This window comes from Haplochromis burtoni, unplaced genomic scaffold, assembly GCF_018398535.1.
Source record: "Haplochromis burtoni strain Fernald_Lab_line unplaced genomic scaffold, NCSU_Asbu1 Contig_14, whole genome shotgun sequence".
Classification (NCBI taxonomy): domain Eukaryota; kingdom Metazoa; phylum Chordata; class Actinopteri; order Cichliformes; family Cichlidae; genus Haplochromis; species Haplochromis burtoni.
The window spans coordinates 4276490-4298224 of record NW_024582375.1 but is presented as its reverse complement, the minus strand read 5'-3'; the positions used below and the strand labels follow the sequence as shown (position 1 = coordinate 4298224).

General features: G+C 41.8%; 1 protein-coding gene across 3 annotated transcripts in view; it reads left to right on the top strand.

Moving 5' to 3' along the window:
* sox5 (SRY-box transcription factor 5) overlaps positions 1-21735 on the top strand; it is a 279804-nt gene that overhangs the window by 146672 nt on the left and 111397 nt on the right. The window contains exon 1 of one of the 3 annotated variants that reach the window (XM_014329859.2): positions 13732-14082. The exons of the other annotated variants lie outside the window; for them this stretch is intronic. Within the exon in view, the coding sequence (XP_014185345.1) occupies positions 14057-14082 (26 nt within the window). The 5' untranslated portion in view covers positions 13732-14056. Of the gene's footprint in view, positions 1-13731; positions 14083-21735 lie in introns of those variants that run through there. 3 annotated transcript variants of the gene reach the window in all.

Below are 21735 nucleotides of genomic sequence, written 5' to 3'. Positions count from 1 at the left end.
CTTGTCACACACAGAGCTGCAAGGTTTTACTCCCCAATCCCTGCCGAGCTCCAAAGCACTTAATGAAATAATATACTCTGTCGCTTTTGCTCTTTCTTCTTCCCCTCGTTCTCTCACTCACCACACAGACCCCTTCCCACCCCTGCCACCTCCCTCGCTGAGCCGAGGCAGGCCCCTTGTCTCAGAGCAGGGCCCCCGCAGCCCCTAGACACCTTCTTTGCAAAGAGAGAGAGAGAATACAATGAGAGAGGGAGACTACTTTGGTACAGTACAAACACACAGAGGACAAGCAGGCTAGACCCCCACCTTTTCTAGCAGCTCCTTTTTCCCTCATCTCTTGCTGATAAACTGCATTGAACTCAGGAGGATGAGCTAGATTAGGCACTATTTGGTAGGCATGGGTTTAGTACAGGGAATGATTTGAAGGCAGAAACGATTATTAAATGTTCAAACTTGCGGCTGGTACTGTGTGTGAGTGTGGATATGACAGAGGAAGAGATAAATAGAAAATAGATGAAGAAGCAACAGACTAAAGAAGAAAGGATGACAGATAGGATGAACTTTTTAAGAAAGTTGGTTTAGTTTCTGCTGGTGCAGTTCATTTGCTAGGAAGTTGTTAAAAAAAAAAAAGAGAGAGACTCCAATCGTTCATTTTCTGTCCACCAGCACATGGAGCATGTACACACATAACTCTATTAGAGAACTCAGAAGTTTGGGTTTGCTTTGATGGTGAGTAAACTAACTGTAACTCCACGCCAAAGCAGACCTTGAAGCCACTGAGAGGGAGGGAGGGTTAGAGGAAGAGAGACGGCACATCCCAGTTGTTTGTTCCACCCACCCAAGCCGAGCCCTCCCCAACCTTTCTTTGTGCAGTCGGACATCAGACTGAGATGCCGCGAAAGATGCAGTAGATTAAAAGGATTGTTTCTGTGGCTGCTATAGCCTCTATTGTACAGAGAGACGGTTATAGACGAATCTGCAGTCAATTCATCACGTGTATTTATGCACAAACACACACACCCACGCACGGAAGCAAACTAGCTCGCTTATACATGCACAGATAGGGTGTCAAAATGTCGGCGCGACACGACAGGACCCCTTTCATCTAAATGTGCTGTTTGACAGTCCATCTATTTGCAGTCAGTCATTAGGCCACCACACAAAACTGACTGAATGTCACTGATAGAAAAATATAGAAAAGGACACAAAGGGGATGGAAGTAAACTGCCATTTTTTTTACCAGTTTTTCCGTAACGGGTTTAAATTAAGTCTTTAGTTTAATATATCCGTTACAGCCTCTTACTTACTTTCTTTATCCCGTTTTTGAGACTTTGAGCACAGTTTGGATTTCGATTTAAATGTTGAAGAGATTTATGCCACAGTTTATGTTATTGTTGTCAAATAAAAAGCCTGCATTCTCTTCATTCTGTTATTTAATTCTTCTTTTGATTTCCCGTGATATAAAATGACCTTGAGCAGTCACCCTAAATGTAAGACCTTGTATCTGATAATTAGCATCCGGTAAGCTTGTTTACAGAGTTCTGAAATACTGAATACACATTATTCATGCAGGTTCTTTGAGAGCAGCAGGGGGCTGTATTTAGTGAAGACTCTGCTCTTGAACTGAAGGAATCTCAGCATCTGTCCTCCCTGCTGAAGTGTCCTTGAGCAAGACACTGAATCCTTATCGGCTGTTTGAGCGTAGCTCTTCGGCTGACCCTGTGTTCTGACCTCCATGTAGGAGAGAAAAACCGAGGCTGCTTCTATTGGCCTTTTCTTTTTTTTGGAATTGATCACCCAAAAGTAAGAATATTATATTCACTAGACTCTCGCCACTGGGAGGTCAGAATGCAGGGTCAAATTTGAGACAGCGCCTCTGGGAAATGATAGGGGTTTGCTGGTTTGCTCAAGGACAGTCCATCCACCAAAAAAAAAAAGAACTGAACCTGTGCTGGAGTTTTTGTTTTACACAAAAAAGATTTTTGTGTAAAACAAAAACTCCCGCACAGGACCTTGCTGCGTTCTGGAGGTCATAGGGCATTTTACCTAATGCCACACAAACCTCAGCATACTCTCAAACTAGTCCTGAACCTTCCAGGGAAAATGTAAATAGCTTTTGTTTCTTTTTTTTTGTTTTGTTTTTTGTTTTGTTTTTTCACAACTTTCTATCTCCAAAATGTTACTTTTTCTCGAGTTAAGAAAACAGAACTTTTTATTTATTTTTCTTTAGTTCGTTTGATAAGCTTTCCTGGGCTGCAAGGTCGCAGCAGCGAGCAAAATCCATAAGTCGGCCCAAACCAGCAGCGGAAATAAAATTCACAATAGTAATATGCATAGGAGACGATTGTGCTCTAATTACGCTGTGGCTAAATTGCAGTCAAATGCTCTGAATTCCAAAAAAAGAATCAAGGATTACCTTCACATGTTTAAACAATTTGTTTTCGTGCTCCAGTTTGCTGCATTCCCAAACCCTCCTTTGGACTTTCAATTACAATTCATTTTGATTAAACATGCAAATACCATCCTTGATGGTGTCCTTTGTTAGCGTGGCCTTCTTTTGGCTAAAAACCATAGTCTCTTGAGTGTCCCTCATTTAATGAAGATTGAAGATTAAACAACAGGAAAGAGCCATTATTTTTGTCGGGGAATTAAAGTACCATCAATCTCACTTAATCACCTTCTTAATATCTCCTCAGACGCCAGCAGAAAGCTGTTCTCAGCTCAAGGTTAACATGCTTTGTTTTGTCAAAGCAAAGGGAGAGAGGAGAGGGGCAAACAAACAGAATAGATGGATGAAGCCACTCTGTCCACCAAGTGGACACGGATTACAGTGAACGGTGTTGTGTCGGTGGGAGGGTAGGGCCAGGAGGTTGATGTGGAAAGAAATGACAGCTATTGTTTGGCCTGTAATTATCTCTGTCTGCTTATTCGCCCGCTCATTTCCTGTAGAGACAGAGAATGAGACTGAAGGAAGAAGTGCCAGTGGTTTGCCGCTGTAGCCTTGTTAACAGGTGGTACAGTTTGTCCTTGATGACCAGCAAAGTTGCTCTCCTACTGTGTGTGTTTGTGTACATTATGCGGCTTTATGGCATTAATGGCTGGAGGCCTTTTTCTTTTGTTCGCCCATGCTGCGTAATTTTTAAACTGTTTTGGGTGTTTTTTATAAAAGTTATTTTGTACCTTTTAGGAAGAAGTAATATGTCGAGTTCACCTTTAGCGAAATAACTCTCCCAAGCTCTATTTATTGAAAGCGAGAGAATACTTTAGTCACAATGATCATGTGGTTGTTTTGTATAATCTTGTTTTTAAGGTTAAAAGTGAACCATTAGGGTGCTGCTATAGCTTACTGTGTTGAGCAGGAGATCCATATCCCAAAAGGCTGCAGGGAGCTGGGGCTTGATTCCACTCTGGACCATTTCCTATGTCATCTCCTCACTTTTTCCCCACGTTCCTGTTCACTCCCTGTTGTGTTTCTGTTGTCTCTGCTTTACTTTAAAATGTAATTAGATTTCCATTTAATTGTCAGCTGAAATAAAAACAGATACTTAGATTGGCAAATAGCTAATATCGGTCAGACTTTAGTGTGTAGTGTTGCAAGCAAACTTTTCCCCAGCTGTGCTTATATTGCAGCGCTTCTTTTAATCTCTGTGTGACAGGGAGGACGACGGACCCGACCGCATAGTTCAGTTTATACACTTTTATTTCCCGGTTGTCGTTTTACACACTCGGCTGCAGCTTTTCAGCTGCCAGCCACATAACAACAGCAACAACAACGTCCTCAGGTGCCAGCACGTTTAATAGGGGAGGCGTGATGAGCCGATAGAGCTCAGGTGTGCCACAAACCACGCCCATCACACTCTGTAACAACCTGTAATAATTTTTTATTATTATAATTAATGAAATAAGACATTGTTAGCTTAACCAAAGTATTATTTGTTGCCTGTGTCTCACACTGACTGCTATGACCCCAAAACTAGCAACCACTAGATTGTGTAAGAGAGCTAGCAAATCTTAGCTAATTCCCGTTCCCATGTGCTTTCACATTGAACTGTTTTCACCTCCCAAACGCAACTAAACTACACATGTCTGCACATTTCTACACTTTTGAAAGGGCAAGATTTTCCACCAGCTACACATCAACATTGACATTACAAGAAATTACCAAGAAAAATGTATTCAGAAAGGATCACATTCTAATACAGCAAACCTTTAGCAGTACAGTGTAACCCAAAGTTAATCCAGTCATTCACTTTGAATCCCACAATAGCACAGGTAGCAGACGCCATTAACTTAGTGGGTTTGCTTCATGCACACAATTATTTGACACACAGAAGGTGTTTTCAGCACTTGACAGACACCTGTTGAACAACACTGGTACAGACAGCTGTGTTTGGAAGGTTAGAAGCAGTCGCAAATGATAATCAGCTTTCATGGTGCCTACACGGGGCAGTAATGGCCTGACTGAAACCTGTGATTCTCCAGCTAAAGAACCACTTCCCCTCCACAGAGGGAGCGCATGTAACCACGGAAACCTTCTGTAAAGCCACACAAAAGAAGCCACTGAAAACAGATGGGGATCGAACACTACAGTTGACTATTATTGATTTAATGTTTGAGAGAGAGAGAGAAGGTGATGTGGACAGAAGATCAAGTAACTGCTTCTGGGTTCAAGTTCGTCTTCAGCAGCTAAACTGAATCTTTGATCTCGTGAACGTTCTTACACATTTAGATCCTTTTATCAGCCTCATCAACATTTTAACTGTAAGAAAGCACTAGAGATTGTCAGGGGAAGACAACCAAGCAATGTCTGTCATGTTTGCAATGTGGCTCTTTAGACCAGAAGTAGGACTACAATCACCAGCTGAAGTCACGGACAGTGGAGTGGGTTTCTTACCACAGACCACACCTGAATGATAGAGAAGCACCACAACAAAGACCTGATCAGTGAGGAAGCCATGAAGGAAAAAACAAAACCAGGGGCAGATGGATGAAATGGTACCCAATTACGAGCATTTCAGAATCTACAAAAGCTGTCCAGATGACATATTTTGGTTCAGAGGGAGCCCTGTTGTTAGACAAAGTGTGTGCGATTTCCAGGTAGATTTCTGATAGTTTCTGTTTTTTAACATAAGATAATATCTTCCTTTCCTTGTGTCATATTTTACTAATTAAAGAATAGGAAATTCAATTGTTACACACGGGGTGCTGCTGATTCGTATTGCGTAATGGCTTTGGGAGTAATTCCTTCTCGTAGGACTGTTCCTCTCTACAGTACTAGTGTTTCCATCTACTCAAAATTACCCCGTAAATTAAGCAATTGACTGAAATCTTGAAACCTTGACCTTAACATGTGTTGTCACCGTATACCACACACAGGACGCAGACTAGCATCATGTTTGAAACCTTAACCTGTGTCCTTTTTCTTTCGCTAAAACTCAAATCCTCAAATAACCCCAGTTCTTGTTTGTGCGATTGCTTATGCAATACTAATTATACACATCTGACCAGTAACACGTGATTATGGGAAGAATTGGCATCAAATTTCCCCGATAAAGCCTTTTATTAACACAGACAGACGGGCTTTTCTTTGCTGTTTATTAGGTTTGTGTTTGTCAGCCTGTGTCTTCTGGGGTGAACGGTTTGCAAACCAGGAATAATAAAGGACCGTCACAGAAACCCACCTGATTTGGTGCTTACTTGTACATAATGTAACACTCACACACGCATACCAAACGTCACACACAGATATGGGCACAGATGCCTTTGGACATAGTTGCAAGCTCTTGCCCTGTGTAATTTTAAGTGTGTTGGAAATTGTATATTGGGGCCATCAAAGCAGTGCCCTAACCGTTAATGGCTTTACAGCTTGTTCGTTAGTTTTAGCCTGCTTAGGAGGGAGAGTGTGTGTACGCATGCTTGTGTATGTGTGTTGAAGGGAGGTGTTGTTTTGTTAAAAAAAAAAAAAATCAGGAGTGTGTCAGGGTGAACTACATGTACACAAATGCCTGAAAACGCACATCAGTAGAGGAGAGACATGCTTGTCTATATACACACACACACATGTAAGCAGGAGGGGAATGTATATAGTGGAGATTGACTCATATACACAAACACACACAAACGGTAAACCAGCATGTCGATAGTCATCTCTCTTTCTGCCTCTCTCTCTCTGGGAGTCCGGTGAGGCCTGGCCTAATTGAGCTGGCCTCAGGAAGCCCATCATTAGCCCTGCTGCTCCGGTCACACATGGCCACCAGATGTGAGTCCAGCCACAATGGAACGCAGAGGGCCACTCTTTCTCTGTCTTCCTCTTTTCCTTCTCCATCTCTCTCTCTCACACACAAACAGCCTGTTACTCTGTCACTCTTCAGCCTAATAAACTAGCTTTTGTCTCCATACGGCCATTGTCCGTTTAGCCTACCACAGCCATAAGAGAAGTCATTGGGGCCTGAATGTGATGCTTTGTACTGACAATAGACAGAAATAGGAGAGGCAGAAGAGGGAGGAAGAGAGGGGAGAGTGAAGGGTAACTAGAGAGGTTTTCAATGAACTCTCTGGAATTTTTATGGCTTGTTTTTGCAGTTTGAGAATTCAGTGTTGTGGGACTATGAAGTACGGCATGGCACCTTTCTTAGCTTCCTCTCTACCTGCCTGTCTGCTGCAAGACGCTGCTCGTGATTGGATGATTGTGTGTGTATATGCATGCTGTTTTTATGAGATCCAGATAAAATTAACCTCTTTAGTAAGGGAATTTGTTGTAACTCGTTTAATGTTTAAGGTAAAGGCTTAAATTTGTTACAGTTTTTGGACTGCTTTTCACTTTACACTTTAATTTGGCAATCATGAGCTTTAATTTGCTGCTACAACAGATAACTCCTTGGAAAGCTTTCTAATAGATTTTAGAAAAGGGTTAGTGTGGTCAGCCACTGATGCCACATATTTCTAACCTTGACTGTTCACTGGACACAGCTGAATTGAATTCAGGTTGAACTGTGACTCAGCCGTGGCTCTGATTCTGTTTTTTTCCGTCTTGTTTCACAAGCAAAAATATAGAGGATTTGGACGGGCCTGCCAATGAGCAGATTAGCATTGCTATGCAAACTAAAGTTCCACATGATCTATCAGCTTTACATTTGGGTTTTCCAAATGAGGTTTAAGACAGTTTGGGGAAAAAAGCATTGCTTTGTGTTACTCCCAATAAATGGTTTGGTTGAATCCCCTCACTCTTACACTACATTCCATATAAAGTTTGAAATTCCAAGTTGGATTTCCAACTCGAAACGTCGAGAAGCCAAACCCGACTTTGCAGGTTTTATGGTTTTTGCAATCTGTATTATCACTGTTGTTTATTTGTGCCGCACTAAATAAGCCACACAAAGAGCTCTGACCAGCCTCGACCCATGAAAGTGGCACAGCTGTGTTTTTAAGTGCAAAAAAAAAAAAAAGAAGCCATTGCATTGTACTGCTAGAGATGCATGAATGGCTTTACCTTGCCAGGGACCAAAAGAAAGCCTGCTTTTCCGACTATTGCTACTTGAAACAATGTCAAATCAGGAGTGACTTCACTCCTAAACTGACGTCTGACTTCCGATGTAAAAGGGGCAAAGCATTCTCATTTTGAAAGTTGAGTTGTTGCTACCAACTAGCCTTGGTACTTACCGTCAGCCAGCTTGCTAGCCAAGTTGCTGCTGTTGGTCCTTAATGTCATCCAGCTGCTTGAATTCAGCGGTCTGAAGAACTCCAGCATCACAGCCTAGGAGAGCAGCTGGTGATGGTACCCCATAGCATTAAAATATAGTGGTAGAAACAACTGCCCTTTAATCAGAACTAAGAGAACTACTTGAAAGAATAAAAGGCAAGCAGACATTCGACAGTACATAGACAGTGCATACATACCATATTCCATATTGAAGTGATGAAGCCTGATGTATCTGCAGCAAATACACTGAAACCACGTTCACACTGCCTTTCTTCTGTTTTCCAATTGTAAAAATGTCTTTATCTCACAGCCACTTAGGGGAGGTGTCTGTGCGTGTGCATGCGAGCGTGTGGGTTAAACTGTGGACGCATGGCAATACATGATCCATTTCGACGGCTGCCCTCATTTGAGACAAATGTAATTATCACGCGTGGCTGAGTTTTTTCTTATTATTGGAAAGTTAAGTCACTAATCTGTGAAGTTGTTCCTCGGCTGAATTAATTCAATTATCTGGCAGCACGAGTAGATATCAAGGTTTGACGTTTATGTCTTTGTGGTTATTTCTGTGTGTGTACAGTTGTGTGTTATGCATGTGTGTGTTTTGATGTTAGTGTGTATTATTCTGTGCGTGTTTCTGACATGCTGTAGCGTGCACGAATGTGTGCGCGTGTAAAAATGTGTGAGAACAGACGCCATGTTTTTCAACTCCCACTGGATCAAGGCCTTTTATAATCCACTGAGCCGACATAATTCCACCTCACTTACAATGGATTTGTCTCTGCTTTGTCTCCTCATTATTGTTCTCATTCACATGATAAGCTGCTTCACGATTCCATTAGCATTCTCTTGTAGCCGCCACCACTTTAGTGTTGGGGAATCAAAACTTTTTACTCAATTTGTCTCAGCCTGACCAGCTGAATAACAGCCGTGAAACATTCAGTATGGAAAATAGGTCACCTCAGACTGTTTTCATACTTTTGGGGGTACATATGAACCAAAGCATTTTATCATAATATCTCCCTTTATTCTCTGTGTAAATCAGTTAGTTTCCTGTTCTAAAAAGTATACATTGGTAACTGAACTAATCAGCATCAAGACTGGACCACATGCTTATTTATTATCTCTAGGATTTGCTGAGCTCTTTAACATTTTTTCAGCTCATTATATTATAATGTGGTTTAATGGCAAGCAGCGTGGTGCTGCAGTAGTTAGCACCCTCAAACAATCTTGAGCAAGAGGGTCTGAGCGAGCCGACTCTCTTGGATCCTGCTGTGTCGAGTTTGCATGTCTAAAGATGCATGCACGTTAGGCTAACTGGTGACCCTGAATTTGATCATAGGTGTCTTGTGGCTGGCTTCTTATTCAGCGGCAGCTTGGATAGGCTCCTCCGTAGGAGCTAGCATCTACTGTAAACAGATAAAGTCAGCAGCTAAGCAAGAACTTGAAATTCAGCTCTGTAGAAACTTCTGCAATTGTTGGTTCATAGTCTCACCTTGGTAATAATTAACAGAAATTTGCTGTGACTTATTCAATGTATTGCCCGACTTTGTCACAGTTTTGGTTTTTTCTGTCCGAATTTGAACGGATTTATTTATAAAACTACATCAATTGTCGCTTCTTCTGTAGTACCGCCCGTAGCTGTGTCATCTGAATTGTCATTAGCTGTAGCCATGCCAGCAAGTTGTATTGCTGCTTATTGTTCATGATGTGCAGCACATCCGTGTCACCACAGCTGTTTAGAGCCGTGAGCTAACTTGTGTGCTCTTGGTGTCTTTGATAGCTTTAACTGTTTAAGTTAAATGAGTACTCTTTTTAATTATTTCAGATGTAATACTCTCATTTAGATACAGTGTGTTACTGTCTCCATCTTTCACAAAACTGGGTGATGTCCATACTACTATACTTGCTTTTTTGGCTATTGGACATTGCTTTCATTATTGTAGTTGTGTCAGTCCTGTTAGCCTCATCGGGTTAGTTTAAAAAAAAATCGTATTTTCCCTTAACTAAACACTGTACCAGAATCAGTTTGCTTTTAATGCTGGTTCATCCCATTTAAAAGAAAAACATATATTTTTTAATCGTCTTTTTAAAAGACTTTTGGACTCTGGACAAAGAGCAGCAGTCGGCTGTAGCATGTTTTTCTTCTTATCTTTGTTTTTTTCTGGCTGTCTTTCTCTTTCTCTGTCAGACATGCTAATGCTATTGATCCTCATAGGAAACAGGACAGAACCATCTACAGATAAGAAGACAATGCTTGCAGCAGCCCATAGATTTCTTCCTGGTGCTCTAAGAGGTGTGTTGCAGGCTGTATTGGAGTTCATGGGGTTCTCACAATCTGTTGTCTTGTATTGACAGTCTCCTCTGAGCTCAGCCTAACAGTCTGTTTTTATCAAAGAGGATGGCAAATTTTAGTGTGTGTGTGTGTGTGTGTTTGGTTGTAGATGATTTTGTGTTTGTACATGCATATAACATCGTGCGTCATGCTTATGCATTCATTTTTGGATTATCTTGATCAAAGACCGTAGAAATTTGTTGATTTTTGCATTTTTTTGTATGTATTTATCTGATATTTGAGCAAAGGTTTGTGTAATTTATTTATCTAATGTCAGGGTCCCAGACAATGCAACTCCAGTGTCAAGGTTGGCAGTGATGGTTGCTATGGTGACACTGGCAAACAGATCTCACAGATCTGGGCTCTCTTTCTCTCCTCCAAGAGGAAGGGAGGCTTTTTGAGACTGAAGAGCAGAGAGGGACCTTTTATTTTTCTTCCGCCAGTAGAGTGGTGGATATTGATCAAGAATCGAACCTATGTCGCTCAGTAGAGAAGCCTAATGCACTTCTACTCAAGAGAGGGGAAGGAAAAAAGGATGACCTGCTACAGTGTATCACAGATGGAAGAAAAAGAAAGAATGATTGACAAAGAGTAGGGGACAGAGGGATGGACAAGGGGAGCTTGTTTTTAGGAGCAGATCAATTAGGTCTTTGCAATCTACTGCTACCATCTGCATCTGAAAGAGCATAAAAACTCCATTTAAAATGCAGCCAAATTCACACATTCAGTACAGTACATAGGCGTTTTCACGCACAAACCAGTCAGCCTGAGCCCTACCTGCTCAGTGTGCCATGCAGGAGGGAGAGTAGTTAAGTGAAACGTGTTGAGCCCTCTCAGGTAATTACATCTCCATGCTAATGTCTAATTAGACAGCTCAGAGGGGACTCATCTGCACTGCATTAATTAATACAGTCAATCCACAACTTACATGCACGCATGTTCAGTGACAAATGCACACATCCCAATCCATTGGTGTGTGTGTGTGTGTGTTGTGTGTGTGTGTGTGTGTGTGTGTGTGTGTGTGTGTGTGTGTGTGTGTGTGTGTGAGGAAATCAATCAGGCCTTTATACTGGTCCCTGCTTGTGTGTGTCTGTGTGTGTGGCCAGGGCACGAACACGGGCTAAAAGGAAATCTGTGCATGTGTAAATACATGCCAGGACTTAAACTGATGCACACTGTCATCTCGATGACATTTACAGCGTGTGACTGTGAACTTACCTGGAATCAGGATCCTCTTATTTGCTAATTCTGTTTGTCAATATTTGAGATTAAATCATGCTGCATAATAATAAGAGGCTAAAGACATCAATTTAAATGAAAAAAACCCTCTAATTATGATTTGTAATGAATCTTAGAGGGCAATAGTTCGCGATTGTGAGGGCTGGGAACCCTTCATAGGGTCACATGAGATAGATGTTGTTCCATAGATTAATGAAGCTGAAATGATTCGCTTGTAAGTCAAATAGCGACTGAATTTATCCTGACAAACCAGCAAAAACAGAGGGGAGAAAAAAAAACTATGTTTCAGGTCATTTTTCATAATCCTCAGAATTTTTGGGCTCCTGTGACTTACTTTCTAGTTTATAACAAGATTTTTAGATTTTTAACTGTGATATTGTTTTGTCACATTAACTTGTTATATATTGTTATTTCTTAAAATCTTCAATTCATTATTACATGACAAAAAAAGAAGCATCTGACGATGCAGTCTTGTTGCTCTTGTATGCTAGAAAATTCTTAGTTTTTAACATTTTTGTCCTTCTTCTGTAGGAGTGAAGTAACTAACTGTCCACCCATGTCTGAGTTTAGTTGATACACACACACTGCTTTAAAATGCATCATTTTGTCTTTTTACACTTTACCCTTTTCCAATAGAGTAACACCTTTCTGGCTCATGAGAGAATCCTTGATGATTAAATAAGAGGTTTGTCCTCTGCCATGCCAGGCAGACAAAATAAGTCTTAGCATGGTGCCCCACCAGGACACTCCCAGTGTCCACATTGTTGTGTTAACTGGTTTGGCACTGAGATTCATTTTGACCCCAATTTCACCCCATGTCACCTAGAAAACTGCTAAGATCACCAGACAGCACCCGGCACTGTGTGTATTAGCACGTCTATGCTGTATGTGAGTGTGGTACAGTAATCTACCGACCCCGGGCTTTTACAGTAGTGATGAGAGGTAACTGCACTAATTCACTGTCCTACTGTGAACGTCTGGTGCAATTAAGGCCAAGTTGTCAGACGGATCATGCCTCTGTTTTGTTCCTCCATTCTTGTTCTCTCAGTGCCTCTTTATTAGGCGCGTGAAATTTATTTTGAAGAATCTTTAAATCTCCTAACGGGGATTCAGACCATGTAATCTGGTATCAAAAAAAACAAACTGGTATGCTTTAAGTAGAGGTTCCGAAAACCGTTTGTTAGATTTATTCACCTTTAATGGAGGCAAAAAGTTTCAATGTTCTCCTGCTGCTATTATTCTGAAAATATTTAGAGGGAAGTGACTGGTGTGTATGTACAGTTTAGACATATATGTATTTATTTTTAACCATCTTTGTACTAAATGTATTTATCCATATGTGTGTGGAGGACTAAAAGAACTGTGTGTACATGACTCTGGCATACTGCAAAGCGTAAGCGAATCTGGTCTCCAGCTTCTTCCTTCGCAGCAGCGTATCTCCATCAGACCACAACATGCAGAAATCTGCTTGCTAATTACACCCATATAAATCAGCAGTTGTAATTATGCTAATTAGACTGCTAACTTCCTCTCAGAAGCCTACACAAACAAAGGCGGCAGTATCGGATGATGTGGCGTGTTAACGAGCTTGTCAACTTATCTGACACAAGCTAATTACTCAACAGGACTCCTCTGTGTTTAGGACGAGGTAAGGAAGCTTCTGCTTTTTAAGGTTGCTGCACCTCTGCCTGTGACCTCCTACACCCGGCAGATTAATACCAGCATCTTTCAATGGGATTACCCTGAAGTTTTTAACTGCATCACTAACTGTTAATCGTTTAATCACTCTAGCTGTCTGAATGACAGTTGGGGTTTTGCTGTGCAAAAGCACCTTGAGTACTAAGCCTAAACTAGATAAGGCTATATAAATTCCAGTCCACTTTACTATAAGGAATTGTGAAAGAACATTTTACTTTAAATGGTGCAGATCAGTCACATGAGATTACAATTAACATGTTTGGTTCATGTACACTTTATAATAGGCACTGTAAATACATTTAAATTCTTTGTCTAGGCCTCGGTAACACATCGCTAGAAGACTAGTCAGCAATTCCTTGAAAAACACTGGTCGCTAGGGAAAAATGTATATTCCCTGACAGGTTGGCAAGTGGTTGTAGGAGGTTGCTGGCTGTTGGATGGTGGTTTAGTGTTGACTTCCGAGGGTTAACTTCAACGTCAAACCAGACTTTGAAGCACATGAACTCAGCAAATAAGCTGATCCGCAGATCTGTCATGTTGGGGATCTACGAGTGGCTGATATAAAAATTTTAGCAAGCTTTATAAATATAAATAAAGTTTGTCATTTCAGAAGGAATCCATTTTGCTTTGTATGTATTTTTTCATGTGAGGGCAAAGGTAGTGATGGCATTATCTGGTATCCGGTGAAGAAGCCACAGGATTAAAACTACAAGAGACCAGGATTAATTAACATCACATTTAATGGAAAAAAACGAAAAAGAAAATTATGTGCTACTGTCGTAGTGCGGATGTGTGTTTGTGTTTGTGCCAGTCTCAGGTGTTCAGCTTCACAACACAAGCTTCCAGCTGTCATGACACACATGCACACCCAACATTCATGCACAGATTCACACACTCTCAGCCCTTCTCCTGCATATTAACCTTTGCCCTTCTGTCCATCTGCCTGTCTGTCTGTCCATATGTCTGTTGTCTCTCTGTCTGTCTGCATGTTTTTCTGCCTATCTGTCTGTCAATATGTCAGTCTTGCTGTGTGTTTGTGTGTCAGACAGACTGCTTCAGACCCACAAACCTGCTAGAAGTCGAGAGCTATGAAGAACGCCGAGCCTGAAGACAGGTGAGAAAGAAAGTCGCCTCTCATGTTAATTATTTGCTAAAAATAATACTTGAGGAGAAAAGAAAATATATTTGATCCAAAGAAAATACCAGAAAGTTGGGGTTTTTTATACTTCCTTGAACTTCACTGTTCTCAGAGCAAACTGTACAAACTACAAACTACTCTTCTAAATAGTTCCTACAGAGTTTGAAGCTGTCTTTTGGGTAATTATCCTGTGGTTAGAGGAAACTCACTCCACTCAAGCAGCACGTCATGGCATTGTGATAATCTTTGTTTTATCCAGTACCAATCCTCAGACTTTGACACTCACTCTCCTTCATCTTTCGATATTTCTCGCTCCAGTGTGCTTTTGCTCATTCTAATCTTGTCCTGTTCTTGGTCAGGTCACATATGGCCTTTTCTTAACAACCCTGTGTAGAAGGCCAGCCTTCAGTAGTCTCCTCTTGAGTGTTGTGTCTGGTGTTTTGCATGTACTGTTTAATAGAAGTGCCAGCTGAGGACTTGTTGGGTGTTTTTTTTCCAACCTAGAGAGTTTTAGGGTATAATACTGTGCAAAAGTCTTGATCTGTCCCTCATTTCTTGAAATGAGTAATTAGTTGCAGTGGTTTATTAAAACATGTGCAAACACGCATGGAAATACAGGATGCAAGGCCAAAACAGAATCTGTACTGTTGTAAAGAGCTTGAACCTTTATTCTTCCAAAGTGCCTGAACTCTCTTGAGGAACTGTCGTGTAGTTTCTTTAAGTAGTCTTCAGGAATAGTTCTCCAGGCTTCTTGAAGGACAGCTCTTCTTTGGATGTTTGTTCCATTCTCTATCAAGATGATCCCGCACTTCTTCAATATTGTTGAAGCCCGAGCACCGGAGAGGCCAATCAACATCGGATAGTGTTCCACTGTGTTTATCTTTCCACCTATGCTTTAACTGCTTTTCAGATGGTGTTGCGTGGTTGATCAAAATATGACCAGTGATCAGTGATAACATCCATAACACCAATGGCTGAAATGCAGCCCCAAACCATGACAGAGCTCCTTTTAAATTGATTCATCGCTCAGTCCAGTTCTTGTGTAATTTGGCATGCCTCAGTATTTTCTCCCTGTTTCCCTTCCATTGAGGTCGTTTATGATGAGGCTTCAGCAAACAGCAGTTGGATTAACTGGAAGGCCAGCCTTGTTGGTACAGAAATGCTATTTTATTTTATATCTTTAAATGTTCCATATATTCAACCAAAAAACTGAGAACAAAGATACAGTTTAAAGTATAGTTTTTCCTTGACATATAACATATCTGTCACGTGAAGACACGATACTGGTTCATGCCAGTGTTTTTATGCTTGAATTATTATTCCAGACAAACCAAAAACGTCTGAATTTTGTCAAGTAAAAGGACGGGAATGAAATGAACTGAAAGGGAGCAGAGAAAGTTCTGTCTCTCTTCCTGTTCTTATTACGGTCAGTCTGTTTTTGGAATTTTGGATAGAAGACATCTTTTTATGGGATATTTTAAGACCATCATTAAACCCATTATGATGGACAAACCTAGCCACACTATTTGTTCTGTGACCAACAAAAGCTATTCCAACACAACAATCTGTTACAATAGCATGGCCACTGGAACACAGGAGTGATGGTCACTGTATTCCATAAAAAATCCTAGCTCCTTAATATGTATTTATATCTAATTTACACAAGTTATTAACACTTTAATGTTAGTTATATTGAAAAACAACCAACAAAAGGACGGATAGTATTCACAGCAGCTATAACAAAGCATATAGAAAAGCAAAGAGTAAACATGCCATCGGTTTTCTTCTTCTAAGTAAAGTGTTTTAATAGAAAAGTAACTCTGTCCTTCGTTACCGATCAGAGTTGTTAAAAATGTTCCTCTGTGCATGACTACCACCTGCTGTCTACCTCAGTCTCCTCCTTCCCTCTATCATCTTCCTCCTCCCTCTATCCTGCTATTCCGCTTCTGTCTTTCCACCTTTTTCCTACTGCTTCACTCGCTGTCACGTTCGATTTCATGAAGTTGTGACGTGTTGTACTCAGAAATATTTAATGTGTAACAAGTCCAGATGAAAACTTCTGTGTAATGTCAATGGCAGTCCCATTGCTGGTTTCCTTGCTCTCTGTTGTTCCCACCTGATTTTCAACACTTTGGGATATTTGATGATCGGGCCCTTTTCTTACCTCATCTTAATTATTTTGCCCTGCGTTACATTGCATGGTTAGCTCCTCTCCTCTCCTCTCTCCCTCAATCTGTCTCTGTGTTCAGTATGCGGTGCTGAGAGGGCATCATTACGGAGCCCGTATTTGAGTCATTTTGATTTAAGCAGCCAGACAATGGCCTGTTGATTGAAGCAACCAGAAGGCAGACAATAGGGTTCTATGCCACATAATGCGCCACCATTTTTTCTGAGCTCCCCGCTTTCAGAAAAGGGCCCCGGCTCTCCATTGTGCCTCTCCCGGAGGGAAAAAAATGGTGCTTGGGGAGGAGGAATATTTTCCCGTGGTATGTCATTATTTTGCAAATTTCTATTATCTCATCATGTTGTCTTCATTGTAATTGCAGCTAATTAGGAGGCTAGTTAGGAGCCTGGGCTTTGAGGCTGGCTCGGCTGCTGAAAGGAGCCCACCGATTATGGCCCCGACAAGAGAGGAAGCAGGAGAAAAGGGGAGATTAATGCTGTTACCCAGGAGACACTGGCTTCCATCTGCGGGGAACAATGCAGTTTTGTTTTCTCCGGGATCCTGCTCAGATCAACAGAATGGGCTAGCTCGGCTCTACTCTGCTCGGCGACAATGCCCAATTCTGTCTTACCGGGGCTCAGGCAAACCCCCCCTGTCCTCTCCTTACCTACCCTCCCTACTCTAGTCACTTTACCTTCCCTCCTTTCCTCCTCCTCTCGCGTCCCTTCCCTCCGTCATTCTCGCCACCTTTCCTCCGTTCAGCAGGCCCTGACTAAAAAGCTTAGCACCCTCAGCGAGCCAGCCAGCACCAGTGACTGAGAGCTCTCACACACCCCCAGTATCAGATGAAAGCGGCGCAATGTGTGTGGATTGAGTTCCCAGGTTGCGGGAGGTCGCGCCCTTGTCACACACAGAGCTGCAAGGTTTTACTCCCCAATCCCTGCCGAGCTCCAAAGCACTTAATGAAATAATATACTCTGTCGCTTTTGCTCTTTCTTCTTCCCCTCGTTCTCTCACTCACCACACAGACCCCTTCCCACCCCTGCCACCTCCCTCGCTGAGCCGAGGCAGGCCCCTTGTCTCAGAGCAGGGCCCCCGCAGCCCCTAGACACCTTCTTTGCAAAGAGAGAGAGAGAATACAATGAGAGAGGGAGACTACTTTGGTACAGTACAAACACACAGAGGACAAGCAGGCTAGAAGAAATGAAAGGCCTTTGTCAGGCTTTGTCAGGGGGGAGAGGATACTGAGAAAGAAGGAGAAGAACGAGCGCTTATGGATAGAAAGAGAAAGCGACAGAGAGAGAGAGAGAGGCAGGAAATAGCAGACCGGATCACATGACTGAGAGCATTGTGATCCTGAGTGAGAAAGGTTTGGAGCAGAGCATCTCTCCATCTGGTCCAAGCAAAAAAAGGGAGACGGATAGAAAAACACACCCCGAGATGGAGAGAGAGGGAGAGAGGAGCGCAGCATGAGAGCAAACAGAGACAGAATGAGAGAAAGTATTGAGTTAGTGCCAGTGACATCTGCTCCCGTGGGCACAACAATAAAACTCCCTCTAGATCGGCCTCGCACTATACAATATATGTTCACACAATGCATCATTTTCAAAGGCACAAATAAATATGTGTGTGTGTGTTCGTGTGAATGAAGAATGCTCTTATGTTCACCAAGTGTGCCCACTAATCTGTTTAACATTCACCTACACACCGTCTAAATTGGATCTTTATCTTTATGGTGAATATATCTTTGAATACATTTTGTCTCCTTTTGTGGGAATCGGGGGTAAAATAGTTTTGCAGAGCTTTGAAAAGTTTTCTTTTTGCTTAATTGACAAATAAATTAGGGCACCTCGTTGTTCTTCACAGAAGAATAGGATCGTTCTGTGTGACTCACGCGTGGTATATGGCTGCTTCTACTCGACTCCAGATGCTTATTTAAATCTTCCACGTGCTTTTGTTTTATTAACGCCGCCGTCATTATTCACATATTCTGTTTTCACGCAATTTTCACTGTTTTTAATAACTCTGAACAGAGGCAAGTGTTGCGTGGTGTGGTATGAAACAGCCTACTTAAGCATCTTGTTTCTAAGTAATTATGGCTGAAGTTGTCCTGTTGATTTGACCCTTGTGAAATTTATACCACAATGAATAGTAAATAGCAGTTGTTTGTTAGTAAAGAATAAGGAAACCGTATGACTCTGATACACCGCCATATATAGATGAACAGACATATAGGATCTGAACATAGCAGCTACTTATCATGTTACTCAGAGCCAGAGAGACACTATTGGTCCAATTAAACCGTCTCCCTTTTCTATAGTATACAATGAAAGAAGTCCCTCTATAAATCCTCGCCATTTATTCTTTCAGATTTCTTGCCTTTTGTATGCGACAAACACTTTGTATATATTTTTTCCTCTTAAGTGTTTTTGGCCAAGGATCTGTTTTTGATTGGCTGAGAGATGATTGAAGAGAAAAAGAGTAATTTTTTTTTTCCAGTTGGCTTTTGAAAAGTTGGAACTGAATAGTTGGAAAGTTATATGTACCTGAATCAGAAACAAACCCAACAAAACTTTAATCAAACGGCTTGAAATCCTAACAGATTCTGAAAGCGAGCAGACAAGGTAATCTTTGTTGTTTAGGGACCGCGGCGCACCCCTGCGCCATTTATCTTTGTGGGGAAAAATTTCTCCCTGTTGCGTTTAATGTGTAGTCAAAGTGGAGAGGGCGAAATGCTACTCTCTAATTTTGTATGTCATCTCTCTCCAAATCACTTCAAAGACGAGGCCCTTGCCAAAGATTTCCTCCCTTTTTCTCCTTGCCTTTTTCCTTTTCTCTCTCCTCTTTCTTTTGCGCCTTTGCTTGTTCCCTGAGTTGCTGTTGTCACCATCGCTCGGTGCCAGCAAATCGCGGGCATCTAAACAGCAGCACACAATGTCGTAAAAAGGCTCTAGAGTTTTACTTTCAGATGTCACTCCAATAGCACACATCTGCTACGTGCCGTGCATCTGCTAGGCTCTCCCGTCTCACAGAGCCGGGAGTGCTGATTGAACTGAAGACAGAAAACGTCCTCATTATCTCGGGCAATGAGCGAGCAGGGCTCCGCAACAGCCCTTTTAATGCATTTACTCACTTAACTGCAGCCCGGTATTGTGGATACGCACATGCGGATACATGCACGTACACGCAAGCACACACACACACACACACGTGTTGACATAAGGAATTGTATGTACATATATGAACACACAAACACATGCTGCCTCTGTGCCAAACGCCACTGTGTCATGAACAATAGTATTAACCAGCTTTTGTGTCAGTGCTTACTGAGAGCTATCCTCTCTGTCTCTACTGTGTCTCTGCTGGATGTTCCAGCAGCATGGATAAGGCTGATTTAGCGGACTACATGATTTGTCAGTGGGAAAGCAGACAGTGAAAGTCGACCAGGACAGGTGAATCTGCAACCTCTATGCCTGTGTTGACTCTAATGATCTTTAAGGGTAGGAATACGCCTTTGCTCGTCTGGTGGGAAGAACTTTGGCCTAACTTAAAGAGCTTTAATGCTTATAAACCTATAAAATCACCTACATATAACACTGCACTGGGCTGATGAAAGTCATTGATACGGAATGTTAAGGAGACAAATTGAAGCTAACCATTAAATACAACATTTTGTTGTATTTGTTGTAAGTGACACAACGTCATTTTGCCTCTCTCATACCTACTTTATGTCAATGCCTGCTGCTAAACACCGGAAAAATATACGTTATGTTATTTCTCATTCATTATAGGAAAAGATCAAATAAAAACAAAATGAAAAAGAAAGCTATACTGCCTTTAACACATCGTACAACATTTGGAGGAGTATTTGCATTCCAAGCAGATTGCGCTTTTACTATCATCTGATTGCCAAATTCAAGGAGCAAACTGATATATTTCAATTCATTATTCAACATAAATGTCTGCACTGTGCAGCTTGCAAAGGAAAGTAAGAGCTGTTTACTGACCACCAGTTCTTGCTTCTTTGTCTGACATCTTGGATCGGGTCATCGCTCCCGCGATTCTAAAAAGGATCAGCTTTTATTTTTAAGATTATGTGACCCTGAATCGTCCCTTAGTTATACTTCAGTAGGCTGGGGACTTCCCCTGCTACCCACAGCGCTCACCTCTTTTTCACTCCCCATGTATTGATATACCACTGCTGCATGTTATTGACTCTCTCTCATAATTTGATTTGTCCTCGTCACTCTTTGCTGTCCTTTATTCTCTTCACTTCTCGTTCCCTTCACCCAGATGGCTCCTTCTCCCTGACATAGCTCTGCTGAATCATTCTTCCTGTTAAAATGCCGTTCTCTCTTCCCTCCTTTGCCAGTTGTGCTCATAGGGAAGATGACTGATTGCTGGGGTTATCTGGTGTTATCAAATGTTACAGGGTTTTTGCACCTTGAGGGGTTGGTGTCTATTGTGAAAGATTAAAAACGCTGAATTGAATTGAACTGAACTAAAGCAAATGAGTAAACAAAACGGATTTTGTCTGTGGTTTAGATAATTTTCTCTGACTTAAAGATTGAGGTTGATAGGAGAAATCATACAACGTAAATCATGTTTGCCCTTTTGAGCTTCTGAATACAAGATGTGCAATCAGTGACAACCATTGAAATTTAGACTGGCACAATTGCTGGCCAATCAGATGTCAATAAATGACTTCCTCTCCTGCTCTGGCTCCGCCTCAGCATTTGGTAAATCCTGTTATCACCTTTTGTCATCGAGAATCGGTTCAAGCCCAATCCATCACAGAGCACTGTTCCACAGTTGACCAGAGCCTTGGCTTTTTACCCTCACCTACTGACGCAGTAGCGATAAAATGTAACTGTGGCAACCGTCGCTAGTGACAGACTTTAATAGTCACATTTCCAAGCCTGTTGTCAGTATCAAAATCGTTCCTTGGCCTCTGCTAAGTTTGTCCTCGCAGCCCTTTCTCTGACTCAGTGTCGCTACTCAATGCTTACACTGTCCTCTCAGGTGTACCACAACTTCCTGATGTTGTATAGTTTGTACACCAGTTATTCAACAGTTCTCTAAAAGCTGATCCATTGTTCAAATTCAGATTGTTAATTAAAAATCAATGACACACGTGATGTGTCACTGAGGCTGATTAGGTGGGGTTTATAATGCCGGGATGAGAGACGGCAGGAGCAGGGTAGTGTGCCAACACAGCCAGCTGAGCTCGAGTGTGTGTAACCTGTATTAGCTGGCTGGAATCAGCAAGGGTGAAGCTGTTCACCACGTTAATAGCTACAGAATGAACTGAGGACACGGTAATAAAGCGATAACAGGACTGGGTTGAGTAGGGGTGGGAGGGAAGGGAAAAGAAAAGAGTGGAGAAAAGGGCTGGATTAGGGAAGGATTAAACAAAAGAGAAACGAGACGGAGAGGGCAAAGAGATCAGGGTGATGGTTATGGTT